Source organism: Anas platyrhynchos, chromosome 3 (assembly GCF_047663525.1).
Source record: "Anas platyrhynchos isolate ZD024472 breed Pekin duck chromosome 3, IASCAAS_PekinDuck_T2T, whole genome shotgun sequence".
NCBI classification, from domain to species: Eukaryota; Metazoa; Chordata; class Aves; order Anseriformes; family Anatidae; genus Anas; species Anas platyrhynchos.
Window position 1 is genome coordinate 8,962,115 of NC_092589.1, and position 18,712 is coordinate 8,980,826.

Genomic DNA, 18,712 nt, shown 5'->3' on the forward strand with positions numbered 1-18,712 from the left:
CAGGACACTTCATCTATTTTCTTTCACTTTTAATGTATCTTAGAGTTGGAAAAAAACAGTTAGTTAAGTTTCAGTTAATTTAGTATTTTTTTTAAAAGGAAAGTTGTCTGATAACAAGGAAACGTTTATTAGTTATTCGTCCTTGTACAGTACTTAACTTCTGCCCCGTGTCATGACACATAATGTCTAATTTAGTTGTTAGCTTTATTAGCATTTTTTGTCTGATACCAGTGCTTTGTTTATTTATTTCTCAAGTGTAGCAGTTACTGGCAGTAGGTGTAGTTCATAAAATCATCTACTCTGGTAATGACATAGAAAGTTGGGGCACATCGTAGTTATTAAATGTCTCTTCTCTTCCTGCCTCCACAGCCTCTGCATACCAACTATTTGTTTGTTATGAGTTGGTTCACAGACACAGGGACATGAAAACATATCATGTTTTTTGCCAGTTTGATGAAATTAATTTATTTACATGCCAGGATCTGTATGCTGTTGGTCAATACACAGACTTCTGCGTTGGCATTCGAATTTGGACAGAGATCGTGCAAACAGGATATATGGTTTCTTTCAGCAGAAAACAGACATTGTTTCTGATACTATGTTATGGATCAGATGCCATTATTAAATAAAGATGATTTAATCATCAGATTGCTCCCCTTGCTTAAGTCTGATCAATATGTGCAGGTTAGTGTAGACTGAGAATAAGGAAGATAAAAAATTCTATAAAAGCAAACAACCCAAAACTTTTAAAGGGAATATATAGTTGTCTTAAGGTACACATTGCTTTTTCTTCAGGAGAGCAGCTCTCATTGCTCTTCACTCACCAATGATTTGTTAAAGTGCTTTGTCCACAACGGCATTGGCTTGCTGTTGTCAGAGAAAGGAAAAATACTAAATTGGGAACTGGTGCTACTGATCTACTGTAGCTCTTTTCCTAATAGAAACACTATTGAAAGTGTCCCAGCCACCTGGGGAACACTGAGTGCAGCAGTCAAAAGTAGATTTCAAAAGAAATAGATGTCTGATTTCAAGTCTGTCTTTGCCACCTGTGTTCATCTTATTAAGAAACCTCCTTTCTCTCGTGTAGCTTCTTTAGCTGCTTGCTATGCCTCTGTGGTGGTCTGACCACTTTTAACTTTCAGTTTCTACTAAAAAGTCGCAATCAAGAGATGCCTAATGCTGCTGATTGTTTTTTATTTCACTTTTAAGCCATTTTCCCCCACTTGAAACCACCTGGACCATCAGAGAAGCACAGCTGGAGGCTGCAGCTTCTGAGCTCACCAGCCGTGGATTAAGGCAGGCTTGAATAGTTTGGTTGATCCTGGCTGTGCATTCCAAAAGAGGCCCTCTGGTTTCTAGGAATAACCATACTCCCAACTATTTTGCTGCCATCCTTCTCCTTACAACTGGGGCCCCGCATTTGTAGATTATCCAGGCCATACTTAGCTTTAATCCATCCCTAGGGCTTGTAGGCAGTTTTCAAATGAGAGGGAGTCAGACAGAGAGAGTTGCTTTTGAAATTCTTTCTACAGCTCAGATGCCACTTGTTCAACAATTTCTCCTGGGCATTTGGTCTGCTTTTCTATTAATTTTCTTGTGGCAGGAAGGGGAGCTAAATTGAAAGCAGAGGAAGCTTCTGATTTAGGCTGTAGAAAAAAGAGAAGAAGAAATAAACCCTGAAAGCCATTTCTTCTAAAGGATCAGCAGAGCAGTAATGAGAAGGAGCAAAGACAGAATGTAAATTCCTTGTTGGACTTGGTTATGGGAGGGTAAAGAAACATTCTTACATCAAGATCTCAGAAGAAAAAGGCAAATATGTCTGAGACCTTCACAAAAGAACTGTTTATAATATTTGTATGGAAATGTGCGTATTTGATATGAAATACTAGAACTGCTTTATTCCACTTTTTTTTTTTTTCCAGCCTGTTTAGGAGTTTATTACTACGTGATTCTGAGAGCTTTGAATACATGGTACTGCTGTGCACCTGACTTAATGTCTTAATTGGCAACTGAGCATTGCCTTGCTTCATACAGTCCTACTGCTGTAGAAGTGGTGTGTTTGCTCTTTGTTCTTCTTCTCAAGTACAGAGACGATATTTTTAATGAAATCCACTAAGATGTCTCAAACACAGATGGCAGCACAAATCTGCGGCTATTGCAATCAGACTGTCTTCCTGAACAAAGGAGAGGACAGGTTCATTTTTCTGGCTGCCACGCGTCTCTCCAGTTTCATTTATTCTGTACCTCACTAACTGGGTTGTGAGGGACAAGAATGCTCTGGCAACCAAGCTGTTTTTTTGTTTGTTTGTTTTTTAAAAAGATTTTGCTGTTGCATTGCTATTCCAGATTTTTTTTTTTTCCCTCTCTCTTCTTCCTTGGTATTTACTACATACTGCTGTCCATAGTCCTGCTCCTTTCTTGAGTTTCTTTCAGTAGTGAGGGGCACATTTTAGCTGTATTAAGGGACTAATAGATTTAAGGTAATCTGCGGAAGTAGAGATGATGTTCTAGGTAAATAAATAAAACAGAATTCCAGAGAAGTGAAACACTTCCTTAATTTTCCCATCCCTCAAGAAATACAAACAAGAAAATAGCTTTTAAAATGAATAAATGTATTAGCTAGGAGACTAGTCTTTTTTCCTCTACAATTCCATGACTCATTCATCATCCCGCTTGAGCAACAAATGAGGTAGGAGTCCTGTAGATAATAGTCTTGTTCACTGCATTCACTTGATTCATTCCCAGAGTACAGTCTGTAGAATGAATTATTCAGAGGTCCTGTAGACAATATATGATCATGTAATTAAAGACTGTATCATAATGCATATGGGAGAAGAGCCTGAATTAAGATTGGCTGTTTCTTTCTATTCCAGCCAGGTTCTTTCCCTTCTTTAGATGGAGAATACTGAGGGCAGATTTGCTTTCTCTTAGCTGGAAGGTACAGTACTTCCTGCTAGGAAACATCAACAAGGGCAAACATGTCATGTTTCCTCCTGTGATAGTCAGCCTTGAAAGTCATGGATATAGTTTTCCTTTGAGATTAAGATATGCTCAGTGCAGTCACAGATGGAAGGCTGCGAAGAGGTGAGGCCTGTCCTGCTTCAGACACAGCTTACCTATAAAATACTTGGCGTGCCTCATTTGTTGAAATAGAAGAATAGTTGTCCCTTAAACTCAAGTTGATGAGGGCACAAACCAGCCTGCTGCAGATGCTTCAGCGTGGATAAATGGCAGCTTTGATGGCTGAAGCTTTATAAGCCACTGGAAAACAGGATTTTACAGCCGAGTGTCCAGGAAGCTTAAGCAGCCAAACAAGCATCTATACTTAAAATTAGCCAAATCCCGCAGTTCTATTCAGGGATTTTTTCTCTGATGTGAGTAGCGGTTGTGTCTGTACAAGATCTAAAGTGTCAAGGCGCAGGCATTTCAACCTGTTGGATTTGTCCTGGTAATTCCAGGAATGAAGGCCAAGGTTCCTGAAAAATTACTTTGAATTTGCCAAGGCTTCTAATGAAAATAACTTAAAGTACGTTAAATATAACGGTGCTTCTGGGTGCCACTGCAATAATAGGATGTCCATGTATTAATACACAGCTGAATTTCCATGGTGAACATGGAACAACCAGTTTTGAGGGGGGAAAAAAAATAAAAAATGGAAAAGGTAAGCTGACCTTAGAAGAATGATAATTGCTTGAGCAATTCCCTTATTCTTTAAAGGAATAGCATCATTAATTTTCCATAATTTTAGCTTCACTATGTTAGCAGTTGCTCATTTGAGTAGTTTTGCATCTGCCTTTTTAATCAACACTCATTTCAGACAGCTATTGATGCCTGTGTGGACTGCTACAGGAGCACATGTACTTTCACAGTAAGCTGTTCACAACAAAAGTACAGTTTTCTGATCTTCGTTGTTGCAGGCTTTTTAATGGGTTTTCTTGATTGATGAGGGTGGTGTGGCCTAAAGCTCTAGGAGACGGTAAAAAATCTGATTAGAGAGTTTCTTCTCAGTTGTGGTTCTCTTTGTGGTTTTGGGTATTAGAAATTTCTTCCCCTCGCAAGACCTAAGTGTCTTATCTGTACTAATTGTACTGAAACTGGCTTTGGTAGCCAGGAGGATGGTGTTATTTCTTTGACCTGTTGACTGGAAGGAGCAGGCTTGGTAGGAATTTGTGCTGCATTTAATACGGGTATGCAGGAGAGAATCAATATCACCTTTCATAATTAATCATTATATCAATAATTAATTTCTTGCTTTTAAAGGAGGGCATATTCCTTAATTTTCAAAACCAGTTTATTGAAGTCCTGGGATAGTACAAAATGTAGTTTGGCTTTTCCGCAGATTATGAAACAGATGCTTCATTGCCGGCGGTATTATCCGTATTTCCTCCCCTCCTCCCTTTGCCTTCCAAAGTGTCTACTTTTATGGTGATCGATAATTATTTTTTTTTTTGTTATTACCAAAACTGCATCTGTGTCATGCTGAGCATTGTATAACATAGGACAAACAGTTGGTATTGTATGTACAACTTTATAGAATACAGAAAAAGCTTAAAATGTGCACTAATGAGACAAGCAACATCACTGATACAATACAGAAAAAAACCCTGCTTTTCCTAGTTGATATGTCATTTCAGTGGGAATTGCAGATATTTCAAAGTTGTTCTCTTGGAACAGTTTTCTCTCTCTCTCTCTTTTTTTTTTTTTTTTTTTTTTTTTACTCCACACAATTGAATTTCTCAGTGTTTTGTCTTGGCTGATCTTTGTGGCAAGATTTTGCAAGGGTGCAGGCCTGCAGAGCAGGAAGAATATACGTGTAACTAGTTCCCATCTAGAATTTAAATGTTCCCATCTAGAATTTAAATTAAATAGTCAGTTCTGCTTATCCCCCCATCTCTTTAGGAGTTACTACTAGTAAGCCCAAACCAGTTTTCAGTATGTTGAAATCTTCCCCAATCCCCTATCATTTGCTCCTCTCATTTGCACACTTGTGTTGACAATAAATGTTTTTTGTTCCTCTTCTATTCCTTGAGTTCCTTGAATATTAATGATACTTTTTACATTCTAAGCCATTGTAACAGTAACTTTCTTAATGTTGACATTTAGAATACTTTTTGGTACTCATTGCCAATACTTTATAATAGTGGTAGGTTGCATGCATGTGTGCTAGTTGTGTGGGAAACTGTTGAAATGCCTTTCTCTTCCAAGAGGCAATGTAATGTTCAAATGTAAGAAGTGGGTCTTTCCCATCTCTTCAGCATGTAGTCTTCAGCAGTAGGGATAATTGAACCCATAAGTGCAAATACAAAAAGCTCTCTGAATATAGCTGTGTGGCTTCCAGGTCACTTTTCTGGCACAGTTATTGTAGGTTTTCTAGTTGGTTCATAGTCATGCAAGATGGCTTATTTATGCAGAATATTTTTTTTTCTGGTATACTCAGATTGTACCCTCCGATTATGAGGATGTTATTGAGGCAGACGGTATAGAGAATATCCAGCCCTGATAATCTAATGTAGCTCAATACTGTTCTCTTTCTATTCTTAGCCTTCCCTAAAGGTAATGAAAGGCCGAAGTGATGGGTGGGTGATAGGTGGTGGTAGGCCAAGACAAGTGGCTCAGGAAAACACCATCTTTTGAATCATTGGAAAAAGGAGTGATTGGTCTTCGCTGTTTTTCAGCTGGATGCAGGGGAGCTTGTTTTGAAGAATAATTTCTTGTTAGGGGTAACTATTTAAACTTTCATGTCCTAGGCAAGGTGGGAAACTTGATTGCTCTAAAGATCAAGGTAAGCTGTCCAGAAGCTTCTAAAAAAAAATAAAAAACAATCAGGGTACCTAATTGTGGATTATGTTTTTGCATGAAGAAATGGTGTGTCTTTTCTTTTTTTTCTTCACCAGCAGTGGGATTTACCTGTCATTTGTATTTCTGCAGCTTCTGTGGTGACAGCTTTTTAATGGGGACGCTGAGAAAACCAGAGTTTGAAATACCGGTATGGGAATTCCTCTGCAATATTCATCTATTTGCTGATTACATGCTGCAGGAGCACTCAGAATTTTGGGGAAAAATTATACTTAGGCAGAGTGACTTTCAGATAACCAAGAATTAACTGTGATAAGATGAGTAAGGAAGAAGAGAATATGCTTCCAGTTCTCTGGTGTTCCTCTGAGTTGTTAATTGACCCCTATATGAAAGCATGCATCCATTTATCTTTTTGGTTGCATATACCTACTTAATGTTTGCAAAGAAAGCTTTTATATTGACAAATGCAACTGATAATGTGGCAAATATAATATTGGACTTGTGAGCAACTGAAATGTGCATGTTTAAGCTGCCCAGCTGAATTAGAGCAACACCCACCCCTTTTACCTCTATTTATGCAGTGTTTAATTACATGATCACATCAGAGTTTCCCATTATTTCTTTCTCCGGTTTCAATCAATGGAGACAGAGTTCCACAATCAGTCTAAGTTAATGAAGCGTTCAAATGAATATTTCCAACACCTAGTCCTCTTTTTATTGAAATAGTTAAAATTAGACCCATTACAAGGTCTAATTTAACTTTTGGGAATGTGAAACTCTTGGTGTCTGGGCTGTATCAAAGGTTTGGGCTTACATGGTAGACTTTCTCTAACCACAACAAATAGAGGGTAATTTACTTGCCAGTCATAAAGCTGTTGAAAAGTGCTACGTTGTACTCTATGCCAGTGCATAAATCTTTTGTTTTGAGCTCATTTACTTAATGGCAAGAACCTTCCTCGCACTAGATCTAGGACTTTGAGGTGCAGTAGCATTTGTTAGAAGTCACTGAGAATTCATGTGAGAGGCAAAGCTGCCACGATGCGCAGCATTTGTGCACTGATGTTTGGAAATCTCAATATGGTTATAAAAATATCATAAATCTTTGCTGCTGGAGAAGGAAAAAGATAATGTCATGCCTCCTTTCATGAACATGACTTTCTTATTACTCTGTAGTAGCTCTGTAGGCCCATGGAGGTTTTTCTGAGAATGCAAGAAAGATGATGATTATCTGAGTTAGGATTCAAATCAATCAGTGAAGTGCAAAGGTCACTGGCAGCATCTTGAGGTTTGTGTGGATTGCTTTGAATTTTCTCCCTAACGATACAGCAAGTTTACATCCTTAAATGAAGTATTATTGTCTGCTGATAGTTGGCAAAGCTATGCTAGTATACTGTCATGGGCTAAATGGACACTAAATTTTAAAAGTGTTCTAACCTGGAAAAACTTTAGTCTGCCAAGAATGCCATAGTATACCTTAATCTAGATTACAAAGATTTCAAGAAATCTCTTTACCATCACCCCAGCCCTTTTTCTGATTACTTTCTTCTATTCAACGTTAGTTGACATGACCAAAAATGTGATTGGAAATTTTCAGTGAATATTTGGAATTTCTGTCTTGACTCAGAAATAGGATTTAAGCATTATTATTTTGTTCACTAAATCTGATATTTCTTCTGGCCTTAGTGTTAGGGACTGGTGCCGGATTATAGATTTTACCTCTTAGGTAGATTTTATTTATTTAATTTTATAGGACACTTCCATTTGATACAAATAGTACGTTTCTGCTGAGTATATTTTGAGGATTATATTGTTTTGATTAAGATGACAAGAGTCATTTTCCCTCTTCTCCCTGTTTTGTGTGTGTTTATTCTCTTGATTCTCTTTTTTTAAATGGATGTTTCTGTCATGTTTGAGGTGTGTATTAAGTGATTCATTATTGTCACTGATTATAACAGGTGTTCTTTCGTTATGTTTACACTTAAGCATTTGTTGTGCCCTCATGCTGTTCCTTTAAAAGCAGTTAAATGACTGTATCGAGATATTGTGAACTAGAGTAAGTTGTTAATCTATATTTTGTTATTAGAATTGTGAAATAGTATAGCTTCATTAGTTAATTAATGGGCATAGGCATTTCCTGTGTCTCATCTCTTCTGACGTTCAGTAATGGTACAGTAAATGCTGCAATTTTGAGAATTCAGTTCAACTGACAGTATATTTTATATATATATATATATATATATATATATATATGTATATATGTAGACAGTTTTTATTTACATATTTTTATGTTCTTAAACAGATCTTAGGTAAGTATAGAATATGTTATAAAATATACTTTTAATGATATGATTTGTGTTTGTGTTTATGTAGGGTTTATTTCACTGGAATTTGGATTAAAGATGCATATAGTTGCTAAGAAAAGTTTAATTCTCCTGAATTGACCAGATTTTCAAAAGAAGAGTATCAACAAACATAGTCATTTTGTGATGTGCAACCAATTACTAATGACATTTGTGTCAGCTTAAAGCACCATTTATTTTATGCTTTGGGTATACAAAATAAAATTGATTGTTTTAAAAGGGCACTTTATTCTGTCATTTTGTATCATCCTCAAATGTTTGACTTGAGATCAAACAATATATATATATATTTTCTTGCAATTTCTGACCTTTTAATAGTCCTTTAATTTGCATTAAAAACTTGACATCGGTGACAACTCGTGTTTACTGTCACTGACCTAGTAAAAAGTAGCACATTATTTCTGGGGGAAAAAGTAAGGTGATAATGCCTTCATGAACTACCAGAAAAGTCATTATAAGCTTTGTTCTCAACATGAAATGAAAGAAGAACAGTTTGTTAAAATGCTACTTAGTGGAGCTAAACATTTAAAGTTAAATCAAATGTTAAATTCAGAACTGCTACTTTGACCTACATTCATTATGCTGAAGTAAATTGTGGAGGAACTCAAAGCCTTGACTAATATTAACTGGATTGTATTTGCAGGGTTAGTGAGGAAATTTAAGAAATGCTTTACTTCTGAAGATTTCTTTAAAATGGAATACTTCTGCCATGTGTCTTTCAAAGTTGGAACAATTTGTTTTTTAAAAAAATGCTTTTAATATAATTCTTGCCTTTTCAGATAATATTTAAAACGTTGTCTATGATCTTGTGGTAGTATCTAAAACTAGTTGTTACTACTTTGCCATCTCAGTACACACTGAAGTCTGTCTGTGATCTGGTCCGTCAGTGACCCATGCTAGAAACAGCTGTAGGACTTGTCCTCATCTCTGTGCCTATCAGGAAAGCCACCTGGCCATGGGACACACAGGAAAATGCTTCCTTATTTAGCTAGTGTGGAGATTAGACCTTAAAAAATGGTTGTAGCAAGGATATGATAGAAGAGGAGAGGGAAGTTGGTAGTGGGAGCTCATTGTTGGCCCTGATCATCTTTAATCTTTTCCTTAGGAGTGTTAACTGGTGCAGTTTGCTGATAATAAAGTTGGGAGACATCATTTGTCTAGCAGAACATCTCACTGAGGACAGGATGAGTCAGAATTAGAATAATAGAAGGGAGATTGATGGTAGATACTTTGAAGTGCTGAAGCATGGGGACTAATAAGAACTTGAAACGCCATGGAAAGGGGGGAGGACAGCATGAGACTTCATTGTCAAGAGATAGTACAGCACCAGCATGAAAGACAAATGAAAGCTTGGAAGATTCAGATGTTTTGTGTAGTGACTGAAAAATAGAGATACCTGACACAAGCAAACCTGCATATCCATGAGGAACACTGCATGTAAATCTTCCCCCAGACTGGGGGATGAATGGCTGGAGAGCAGCCCCATGGAAAGGGATCTGGTTAATGGCAAGTTGAACATGAGCTACCAGCGTGCCCTGGCACCAAAAGGGCCTCACCTGTAGCACTGCATGCAGTTTTGGGTTCCACAGTGTAAGGATACAGAGCTATTAGCCTCCAAAGGAGGGCTACATAGGTGGTGAAAGGTCTGGAGGGCAAGATGCATGAGGAGCGGCTGAGGTCCCTTGGTTTGCTCAGCCCCCAGCAGAGCAGGCTGAGGGGAGGCCTCATGGCGGCCTGCAGCTCCCTCACGAGGGGACCGGAGCGCCTGATTTCTTCTCTCTGGTGACAGGGATAGAGCCCAAGGGAACACCATGGAGTTGTGACAGGGGAGGTTCAGGGTGGGTGTTAGGAGAAGGTTCTGCACTGAGAGGACGCTGGAACAGGCACCCAAGGGCCGTGGTCACCGCACTGAGCCTGCCTGAGTTCAAGAAGCATTTAGACAACGCTCTCAGACATGAGGTGTAATTTTTGGGTGGTCCTTTGTGGAGCCAGGAGTTGGACTTGATGATCTGTGTGGGTCATTTCCAACTCAGGATATTCTATGATACTGTGATCTTTAGGCAAGGAAGATGAGTTCAGATGAGAGATGCAGACAGCGGATGTGTTAAACACCATGGTATGGCCAGGCTGGTCAGGTGAAAGGAGACGCTAAGAGTTTGGCATGTTAAAACTGCAGTGAGAAGAGGGGATACAAATGCTGTCAGTAACCACATCAATAAATAAATATACAGGAAGAAGAATAATTATTTCAGCTGAATGTCAATGATGATGCAAAATATGGGAGTATGAAATATTAGTAAGTTCAGACAGAAAACAGTTGGAAACAATTTCAGTTATGTAATGGATGAGAGCCTGAATGGAATCTCTCACATGGTTTATTATGGAATTTGGGAACTGCACTGGTAACATGGGAGGTCACTTTCAGTTCATCCTTCTCAGACAGGAGGAACATTGCTGTCGTTTTAAGCAGAGGCAAAATTCCTGGAGCTTTGTTTAAACTACAGACTTAATCAAGTAAGTTTTCTCGTCATCTGCGGTGAAACCTGGAAATTTCACTATTTTTTAGTGTGATCATGTCTTAATATGGAGTGCAACTTTAGTAGTATGCCATGTATTCTTTACAGTACATAACAACATCCCATGTATACAGTATTATACTGTTATGTAATAAAGTATAATCATTAGCATGCCATGCAGTTGAAAATTCAGAGTAGTCCATCTGTTTGTGTAGCACTTCTCTTCCAGAAGAGTGAAATCCAGAATCATTCAGATAATTTCTGTAAATAGAAGTCTATTTGCAGTGTATTCTCCTTAAATATTGCTATTTGTAATCTACTAAAAACCTTTCCAAGTGCTAGGACTGTATGATCGTACTTATTAGTGGTAATAAGCTTTCAGTGGAAATTAAGTTAGAAAGTTTGTGTTTGGAAGGAAGGAGAAGTATGTGTAGATGGACCTGGGCCATGACCTGCAGCTGTTTTTGTATGACTGTGGTGATACTGTTGCATAGTTGAGTTTACAGGACTGGCTTTTCTCAGAGCTCTTATGCAGACTTTGACTTGGTAATAGGTTGGTGTTTTGCAAGCATTTGTTTGCCCACCTGAGAGTGCACAATAGAAATGCTTGGTGGGTTTTGCTTCAGACATGAGGCTTTAACAATTACATGAGTCATGAGAATAGCAGGCAAGGTGAAGTCCTTAGACATTTTAATGATGGACAGTTACTATCTACCTACACCTTATGGAATTCATATATTTACAACAACCTTTTCAAGGCTTCCATCAGAAAACAATTGCATGTTGGAGGATGGTCTGTCTTATTTAAGTAAGTAAAAAACGTTCCCTCGTTTAAAAAAGAAAAAGGGGATGGGGGAGGGTAGGCAGATAATGAAAAGCAGAATGTTTTTACTTTCATTGAAAGGTCTCATATTTTACAAGAGTATTTGATTAACACATCTAAACACATAAATATACTACTGTATGGAGGATGACATACAAAAAATAGAAGCATCACATATCCCAGTGCCAAATCTGGAAAAGTTTTAAACTCCAAAGATAAATTAGACTTCTCTGAGACACACAGATAATGCATACAAGAATATGATAATATTTTGTTGATATGAGTTCCTGATTATTTGATAATTTAGTTAGTGTGTCAAAGCAATACATTAATGTGGAAGATTGCAGAATAATTTAGCTTGTGTACTTCAATTGTTTCATGGAAGCTCTAGTAATTTATTCAGCAAAACAATTTCTGGGTTTATTCTGTAAGACTTCCGTGATGTATAATTTAGCTTGTTCAGCTTTATGATACAATGACAACCTTCATCTCTGTGCAGAAAGGATTTAGAGGTTAACAAAATTTAACTGAAAATTTCTTTCTGCTAGTAAATTAGAATGTAGTTTCTTTAGTCATTGGGATGGTGAGTGACTGAACACAGGTTTTTACTATCTAATGCAAATGAACGTTGTGAGTTTTTCTATTAACAAGGCATGCAGTGCCCTTTGGTTATAAAATTTAAAACTATGAATATAGATAAAACTTGTATTGTTGCTGCACATAAGGATTCAGAAAGCTATGTGCTTTAAAAAGAGGGGGGAGGATATATATATAAACGACAATACATTACCCATAGACGTCTTGAACTACACCTTGAAGAAACTAAGAAGAAAAAGAGGGCTAGGTAAAGAAAGACATCCAACACAACAAGAACTGTAGGAGTTGCCACAAATTGCAAAGGTAGGGAGGTGGCCAGGGAAGGAGGCATTTCTCTTCATTCAGAAGTGCTGCTGTCAACGTTTGCCGCTTCTCTGCAGACATCTCTTGAAAGGTAACTCTCTGAAAGCAGACGATGCTGCATAATGAATCATTATGGGATTTTTGTATCACAAAATTGAGTTTAAAGTATTAAGATCCTATGCCTTCAGAACACAGGAGAAAAACACTATTATATGAAACAAAGCAATAAATGTTTTCTTATGTTGTTTTTTATGCTTAGTAGCTGAAGAACTCATTGCTCTAAGGATTTTTTAAAGTCAAAAATCAGTGGGATTCAAAAAGAGACTGGATTTTTATTTGTAACACAGTTTTCTAAAGTGTATTTACTGGTAATATACTTTAAAACACCGGTAAACCTGGTTTTAAATTAAACTTTAAAACATTCTCGTCCTTTTTGCATTAGTTAAAGATGATACTGGATCAGATTAAATGCCCCTGTAGGTGAATTCAGATTTATGCAATGGTGCCCACTGTTGGAGAATAAAACAGGGCATGCAGAATAATAATAATCCTTCCTCAGAAAACTTTGTGTTTTCTGTCTGCAGTTCTTGGAGTTAGGTGATAGATACCCTTGTACAGTCGTCTGCATTCCCTCCTTTCTTTTTCTTGCGGTTTGTCCAGTTTTTCTTGTACCTATGTAAATTATTGATGTCAGTGGCATCCTTCAGTTTAGCAAGGGGTTGTTTTTCATTTCTGATCTGCTGTTGGATAATTTTATTTTCTACTCCCTAGTAAAGGAAACAGCAAATGAGCATTGCTCATTGGGGACTTCTCCTGCTTGGGTTTTGTATGCTTTCATCATGGTGCCTGTCCTACAGTTACGCCTTATTTTCTATTTTCTGAAAGATTATCTCTGGAAATGCAAGCAGTATAGCCCTCTTACAGCACACATGCATAAACTAGCTGTGACTGGTGTATATGCGTTTTTTGTTGTAAATCAGGAGTTACTCTGCTTCCTGGATTTATCAAAAACCTCTACTGCAGAACTGGAATTGTAAGTCACCTTATCTTTCACTATTCTGGGATGGAGATTATATAAATTCTTACTTCAGTGAGTGAAGTCCTGTTTTCTCATCTGTCTTGATCATGGGATGACTGGCTGAGGATGTTACATCCATGATTCTTACTGTCTCTGAGTAGCCTCTTTAATTCTGTGTATCTGCTGGGTTTTAAAATACACATTTTCAGGTGCCTTTGAATTCTGAGCAATATGGAATATCTTTTTCTGCAGGTATGAAGCATTCGTTTCCAGTGATTTAAAGGGAATGCAAAATATAGTGAGTACACTACTGGAGAAAAAACAATTAAGAATTTCCTTTGTGTACAGTTTGCATATATATTTCATAGGGAGCTTAATGTTAGTGCCATGGCACAGAGGATCTTCAGACAGTTTTGTGAACCCAGGACGTAATAGCATATTTTCAATGAAATCAAATGCACCCAAAGTACCTGTTAGTGTAAGAATTTGCTCTAGTATATAGTCTGGTTAAATATTAATGCAAAGAGTTTCACCATTGCACATTTCTACCCATAACTTCTTTAATTTGGTATTATGCATTTTTGCATAATTTAAATATAGACATCTGGACAATTTACTTAGCTAGCATAATGTGTTTTACTGTAAGTCTCTGCATGGTGTATTCTCAGAACTGTGTGCCAGCAGTTAACTGTTGAATATTTAAATGAAAGAATTGAGATTTTGCAATGGAAAGCGTGACACAAATTAAACTTCATCAAGCAGTTCTGTTCATTGAAAGGACACCATACTAGTTACGTATGCTTTTTAATAGGTGCTGGGCCAGTAGCAGCTGGAAACAGCAAAGGTTTTGCTATTTTTACTGTATTGGTAGATTGGTCAAGGAATATTAGAAGTATCTTTTGGGCTCACTTTCTTTTTTGCAATTCAGTATCTTGTTGGTTAAAATCCAACAGGAATGTGATTCCATTTTTGTGTGTGTTTGTGTGCATATGAATGCATTGAAAGAAACGTTATGTATCCTCACGGTTCTTTGTCGTGGGCAGTTGTGTATGGTGAAAATTAACTTACAGGGTCGTGCAGGTACTTTACACAAACGTCATGTTTCTAAAGTGCTGGCATGTATCTTAGGTGCAAGCTTGGGGATGCCGCTAGATCTGGTTAATAGAGCAAACATAACAACAGTGTAGAATCACAGAATCACAGAATTTCTAGGTATGAGTTTCCCTAATAGCTCTCCTTATCTGCCACCGAACTGTTACTGAATTTATTCTATCAGGATGTTTCTGACTGCTGAGTCAGAGCTGAATTCCAAGAGACCTGCGTTTACACAAACAATATAAATCCTTTTATCTTTACTGTGACTCGGAAAGTATTTCCTTATGTACTGACTCAGAAATTCAGTCAGAAAATAATTCTACTCTTCACATGAGTCCATTTGGTCTAGAGGCTCCTAAAGAAGCAAACTTTTTTCTCCGCACAGAGCAGCCATTTATATTCACTGGAGCACTCCTTTGTGTGTAATACTTGGCTTGCTTTATTTTCCACAGTTTATGAATGCATCTTAAATACAGAGGGAGTACATGTACACTTCTCTTTTCAAGGATAATTCAAGATAAGACGCATGCAGTACATGCGACTTTTTTAAATCGTACCTTGAGGCTTTCATACATTTTCTGAATTAGTACTTTTTTAATGGGGACAGTGACCTTTCCTACTCCTGTCATTTTGGCTTATAGATTCACTGCTTTTTAAAATTGTGTTACACAAATGAAGGTGAATCAAGTTGCGGATCAAACCTAATCATTTCTCTGCCTTATAATAGCTTACAGACCTTCAATTTATTTCAAAAGAGGTCCTTCCTCTTTTAGATGTGTCCTTCCTGTGCCATCAAGGATGAAAGAGGGGCAATTTGGCTACTTCTTTCTGGCCTTTTTCTCATCTTTCTTTCAATGTGAGAGAACGGAGTAATAAATATTGTTGAAAGGGTTTCTATGATTTTCGTTTGGGGCAAAAGTTCACAGGTTGGAGTTTTCTTTTGAATCTAAAATTAAATTTTCAGCCACATGATTAAAGTTTAGCAGTTGTTCCAGGTAACTGATTAAGATTCAGGATTTTTAGTAAGTAGTACTGAAGATAAAATGTAACAGGCAAGAAATATTCAAGGAAAAAAAAAACGCACTTAATCCCACTAGTCTGTTGCATTTATTATAATGCTTCCGTCAATAGGATGTATTCTATGTATGAATGGTAGTCATTTACAAAGGATTTAGAAACTCAATTAATTTGTGTTCTCTAATTTTAGACCTGAATAAATAAGCAACACATCAATTTTAAATCATAATTATACATGCTCTCTTTCTGAATATACTAAAAATATATTAAATATTTAAAACTGGAAAATGATGCATTTTTTTTCTTCATTCTTAATTATATGTGATAGATTTTTCTCACCCAGCGATAATTGCTTTGCCTCCTGGGATGCCTGTTTTTTCCTCGGTCCGGGATGTTAGTAAATGCTTTGTTATGCTGGAAAAAAATGTTCAGCTCTTAATATTTTATCAATTCCACTGGGTGAAAGGTGCCGGCAGTTGTGTGAACAGCCACCCGTATTCACTCTTCTAAGTCATCAGCCTTGTCGTATAGGAACGTTATAAATTATGTATAGCAGTAGATGCCACTCAATAAATATTTAATATGTGATAGGTATTTTGACTGAAATTACTTTTCACTTGAACAGTGATTTAAGCTGTATTTTTTGGTTTTATGAGGTGACACTTTTATAATATCAAGGAATAGCTGGATGCAGTTTGAATGTCAGGGAGCTGCAGGGCAACGTTAATCACAGCTTTTTTCCTTTCTTTCTGAACGCTGGAGAACTTCTTAATTCGCCCGTGACCAGGGGGGGATTTCCTGGTTTTCTTTTGGAGCGCTTTTAGCGTGTTGTGTCACCGTCTCATTTTGCCCAGGTGTTTGCAGTCACAAGAGAACTTTTTAGACAGTATCAATATTGGCGACATTTTATACTGTGCAGGAGAATGAAATATTACATCTGTTTTCTTCAGATTTGTCAAGTTGCTGTACTTAGGAAAATACATACAGCAATCTCTCTGCTTTTTCTTACAAATACTGTAATGTCTTGGTTGGCTCTGAAGGATGCATGTTGATGACTTGGAAAAGGAGCAGTAGTCGTACTGTCGTCAGAAAATTTGTTTTCTGTGTTTGCTGGCACCAGGAAAAAAGTGTGTGCCTCATAATACACAGAAGCGATACGTGCTGCTGCTGCCTCTCCTTCCTGAGGTGTCAGTCTTCCTTGGCTCATAATGGTTCAGTTGTTTAGGTAGTAAAACTGATTCACTTTGAAAGGCAGTCTGCGTACATATTCACAGCCTGTTGATGTTAGCTTTGGGGTCTAAGAAATCAGTAGGATTTGAGTTGTAAAATAAACTTTTTGAATACTAAAACCTTATTTCAAAGGTATAGTTAATCTCTTATTTATAGCATATGCTGATAAGTACAAGATCACGTTTCATTCGAGTTATTGGAGCCTTCCACTTGTACTCCTCTCCTGTTGAATGATACTTTACCATACAGGTGACTGCAGAATGTGGCCAAAAGGAATTTTGGAAAATTAAAGTTTTGTTCCTACATTTATTTACTATTGTTGCTGCTTCCATTACATTGCACGATGTTTTATCTGCTTAGGCGTACTAGATTTTCAGGTGCCTGGGATTTTCATTGCACAAGATTCAGTTTATTTAAAGGATTGCTAAAGAGCTTTCGGTTTTCTGTTCCTTAGCCATACTGAATTCTGTGTAATTTCAAATTCTTTCTGTCATGCAAGGTGGTACGTAGCTTGCTTTCAGAAAACATTGCTTTGTTATTCTCTTGATTGATCTCCCTTATCTGGTATAATTCAGCTGTTTGTCTGGCTTCTTTCAAGTAACACCTTCACAGATTTCCTGAATGGCAAGCTTGGAACACTCACTGGAAATATAAAAGTTGTATTTAGAATGTTAGGAAAAAAGAACCAAAAAATAAGCAGGGTTTATTACAGAGGATAAGTTACTTTAAGGTTGGTTTAGAAAGCGAAAGAAGAGTGCTATTTTGTGCATATTTTAATAACTATACTCTTGTCCTTTACAGGAACAAACGTTAGCTTTGAGGAAAGAAGGGATAGGTGTTGTGCTAGATTCTGAACTGCCTCATCTAATTGGCATTGATGATGATCTTCTTAGTACTGGTATCATCTTGTATCACTTGAAGGTAAATACACATCTATGTTTCCATAGCCTTTATATATGCCTTGTGAGTTTTCAGTAGACAAATTGTAGTAGGCAAATAGTAGTCAAAATGCTCATATAAGTGTTCATTACATCTCACCACTATGGAAAGAAAAGTTCTTTACATTCCTCTGCTAGAGTAAGAAGTTATAATTCATTGAATTACATTATAATGCCAGTTATCTTACTATTTAGGTTTGTGTAGACTGGTTAACCAGAGATAGGCGCTTCATATGCTTATCTATCTATTTTGGTTTTCCATTTATCTGATTGTGAAGCTTGACTTGAAATCTAGATCTATGTTTAATGCCTCAAAACTACAATGGTGGCGTTGTGCAGTATAGTTGAAACTTAAAATTACTAGTAACATCGTATGATAATGACTGAAAGCATTCTTAAAATACAAGGGGAAGAAATCAGTTAGTATGTTTAAACATGTAGTTCATCCAGAATAATCTGAGAAAGTAAAAGAATAAAACGTCTCTGTGTGAGAGAAAGGGAAATTTCAACTGAAAATAATACATCTCGTTTTTAATTAGGAGGGCCAAACATATGTTGGCAGGGAAGATGCTGTGACAGAACAGGACATTGGTATGGAATTTTGCATTACTTTATGGTCTTTCTTCATTTTTTTTCCTTCTTTCTTCATTTTTCCCCTCTTTCTTTCAACATCCCTATAGGTTAACAGAGCTTTATAGTTTTCCTTTCTTTCCTAGTAGTTAGTTGTTTATATGTTCTTGTGTATTTTAATTTTTAGAAAATTTATGAAAACTAAATTACATGGGATTTGCTTCAAAAAGCATGTCTTCTGAAATAGCTTGTTGGCTTCAAATCTATTCATATACTTGTTACTAATTTATTTCTTGCTACTTTTGAAAAAGCCTCCTATAAAAATACCATCCTTTTTCATACAACGCCTGCCACAATTACTGCAGAATCATTCTCTTAACCTTTGTATAAAGACAGTATTGCTATATTGTTATACCTAAAGCAGTCTTTGGACTTTATATTTTGGAAGA

At 36.9% G+C, this 18,712-nt stretch overlaps 1 protein-coding gene across 7 annotated transcripts in view; it reads left to right on the plus strand.

The window, feature by feature from the left end:
- KIF16B (kinesin family member 16B) overlaps positions 1-18,712 on the plus strand; it is a 138,703-nt gene that overhangs the window by 43,364 nt on the left and 76,627 nt on the right. For all 7 annotated transcript variants that reach the window (XM_072035267.1, XM_072035268.1, XM_072035269.1 and 4 more), the window contains exons 13-14: positions 17,557-17,676; positions 18,233-18,284. In XM_072035267.1, coding sequence (XP_071891368.1) covers positions 17,557-17,676; positions 18,233-18,284 — 172 coding nt within the window. The remainder of the gene's footprint in view (positions 1-17,556; positions 17,677-18,232; positions 18,285-18,712) is intronic.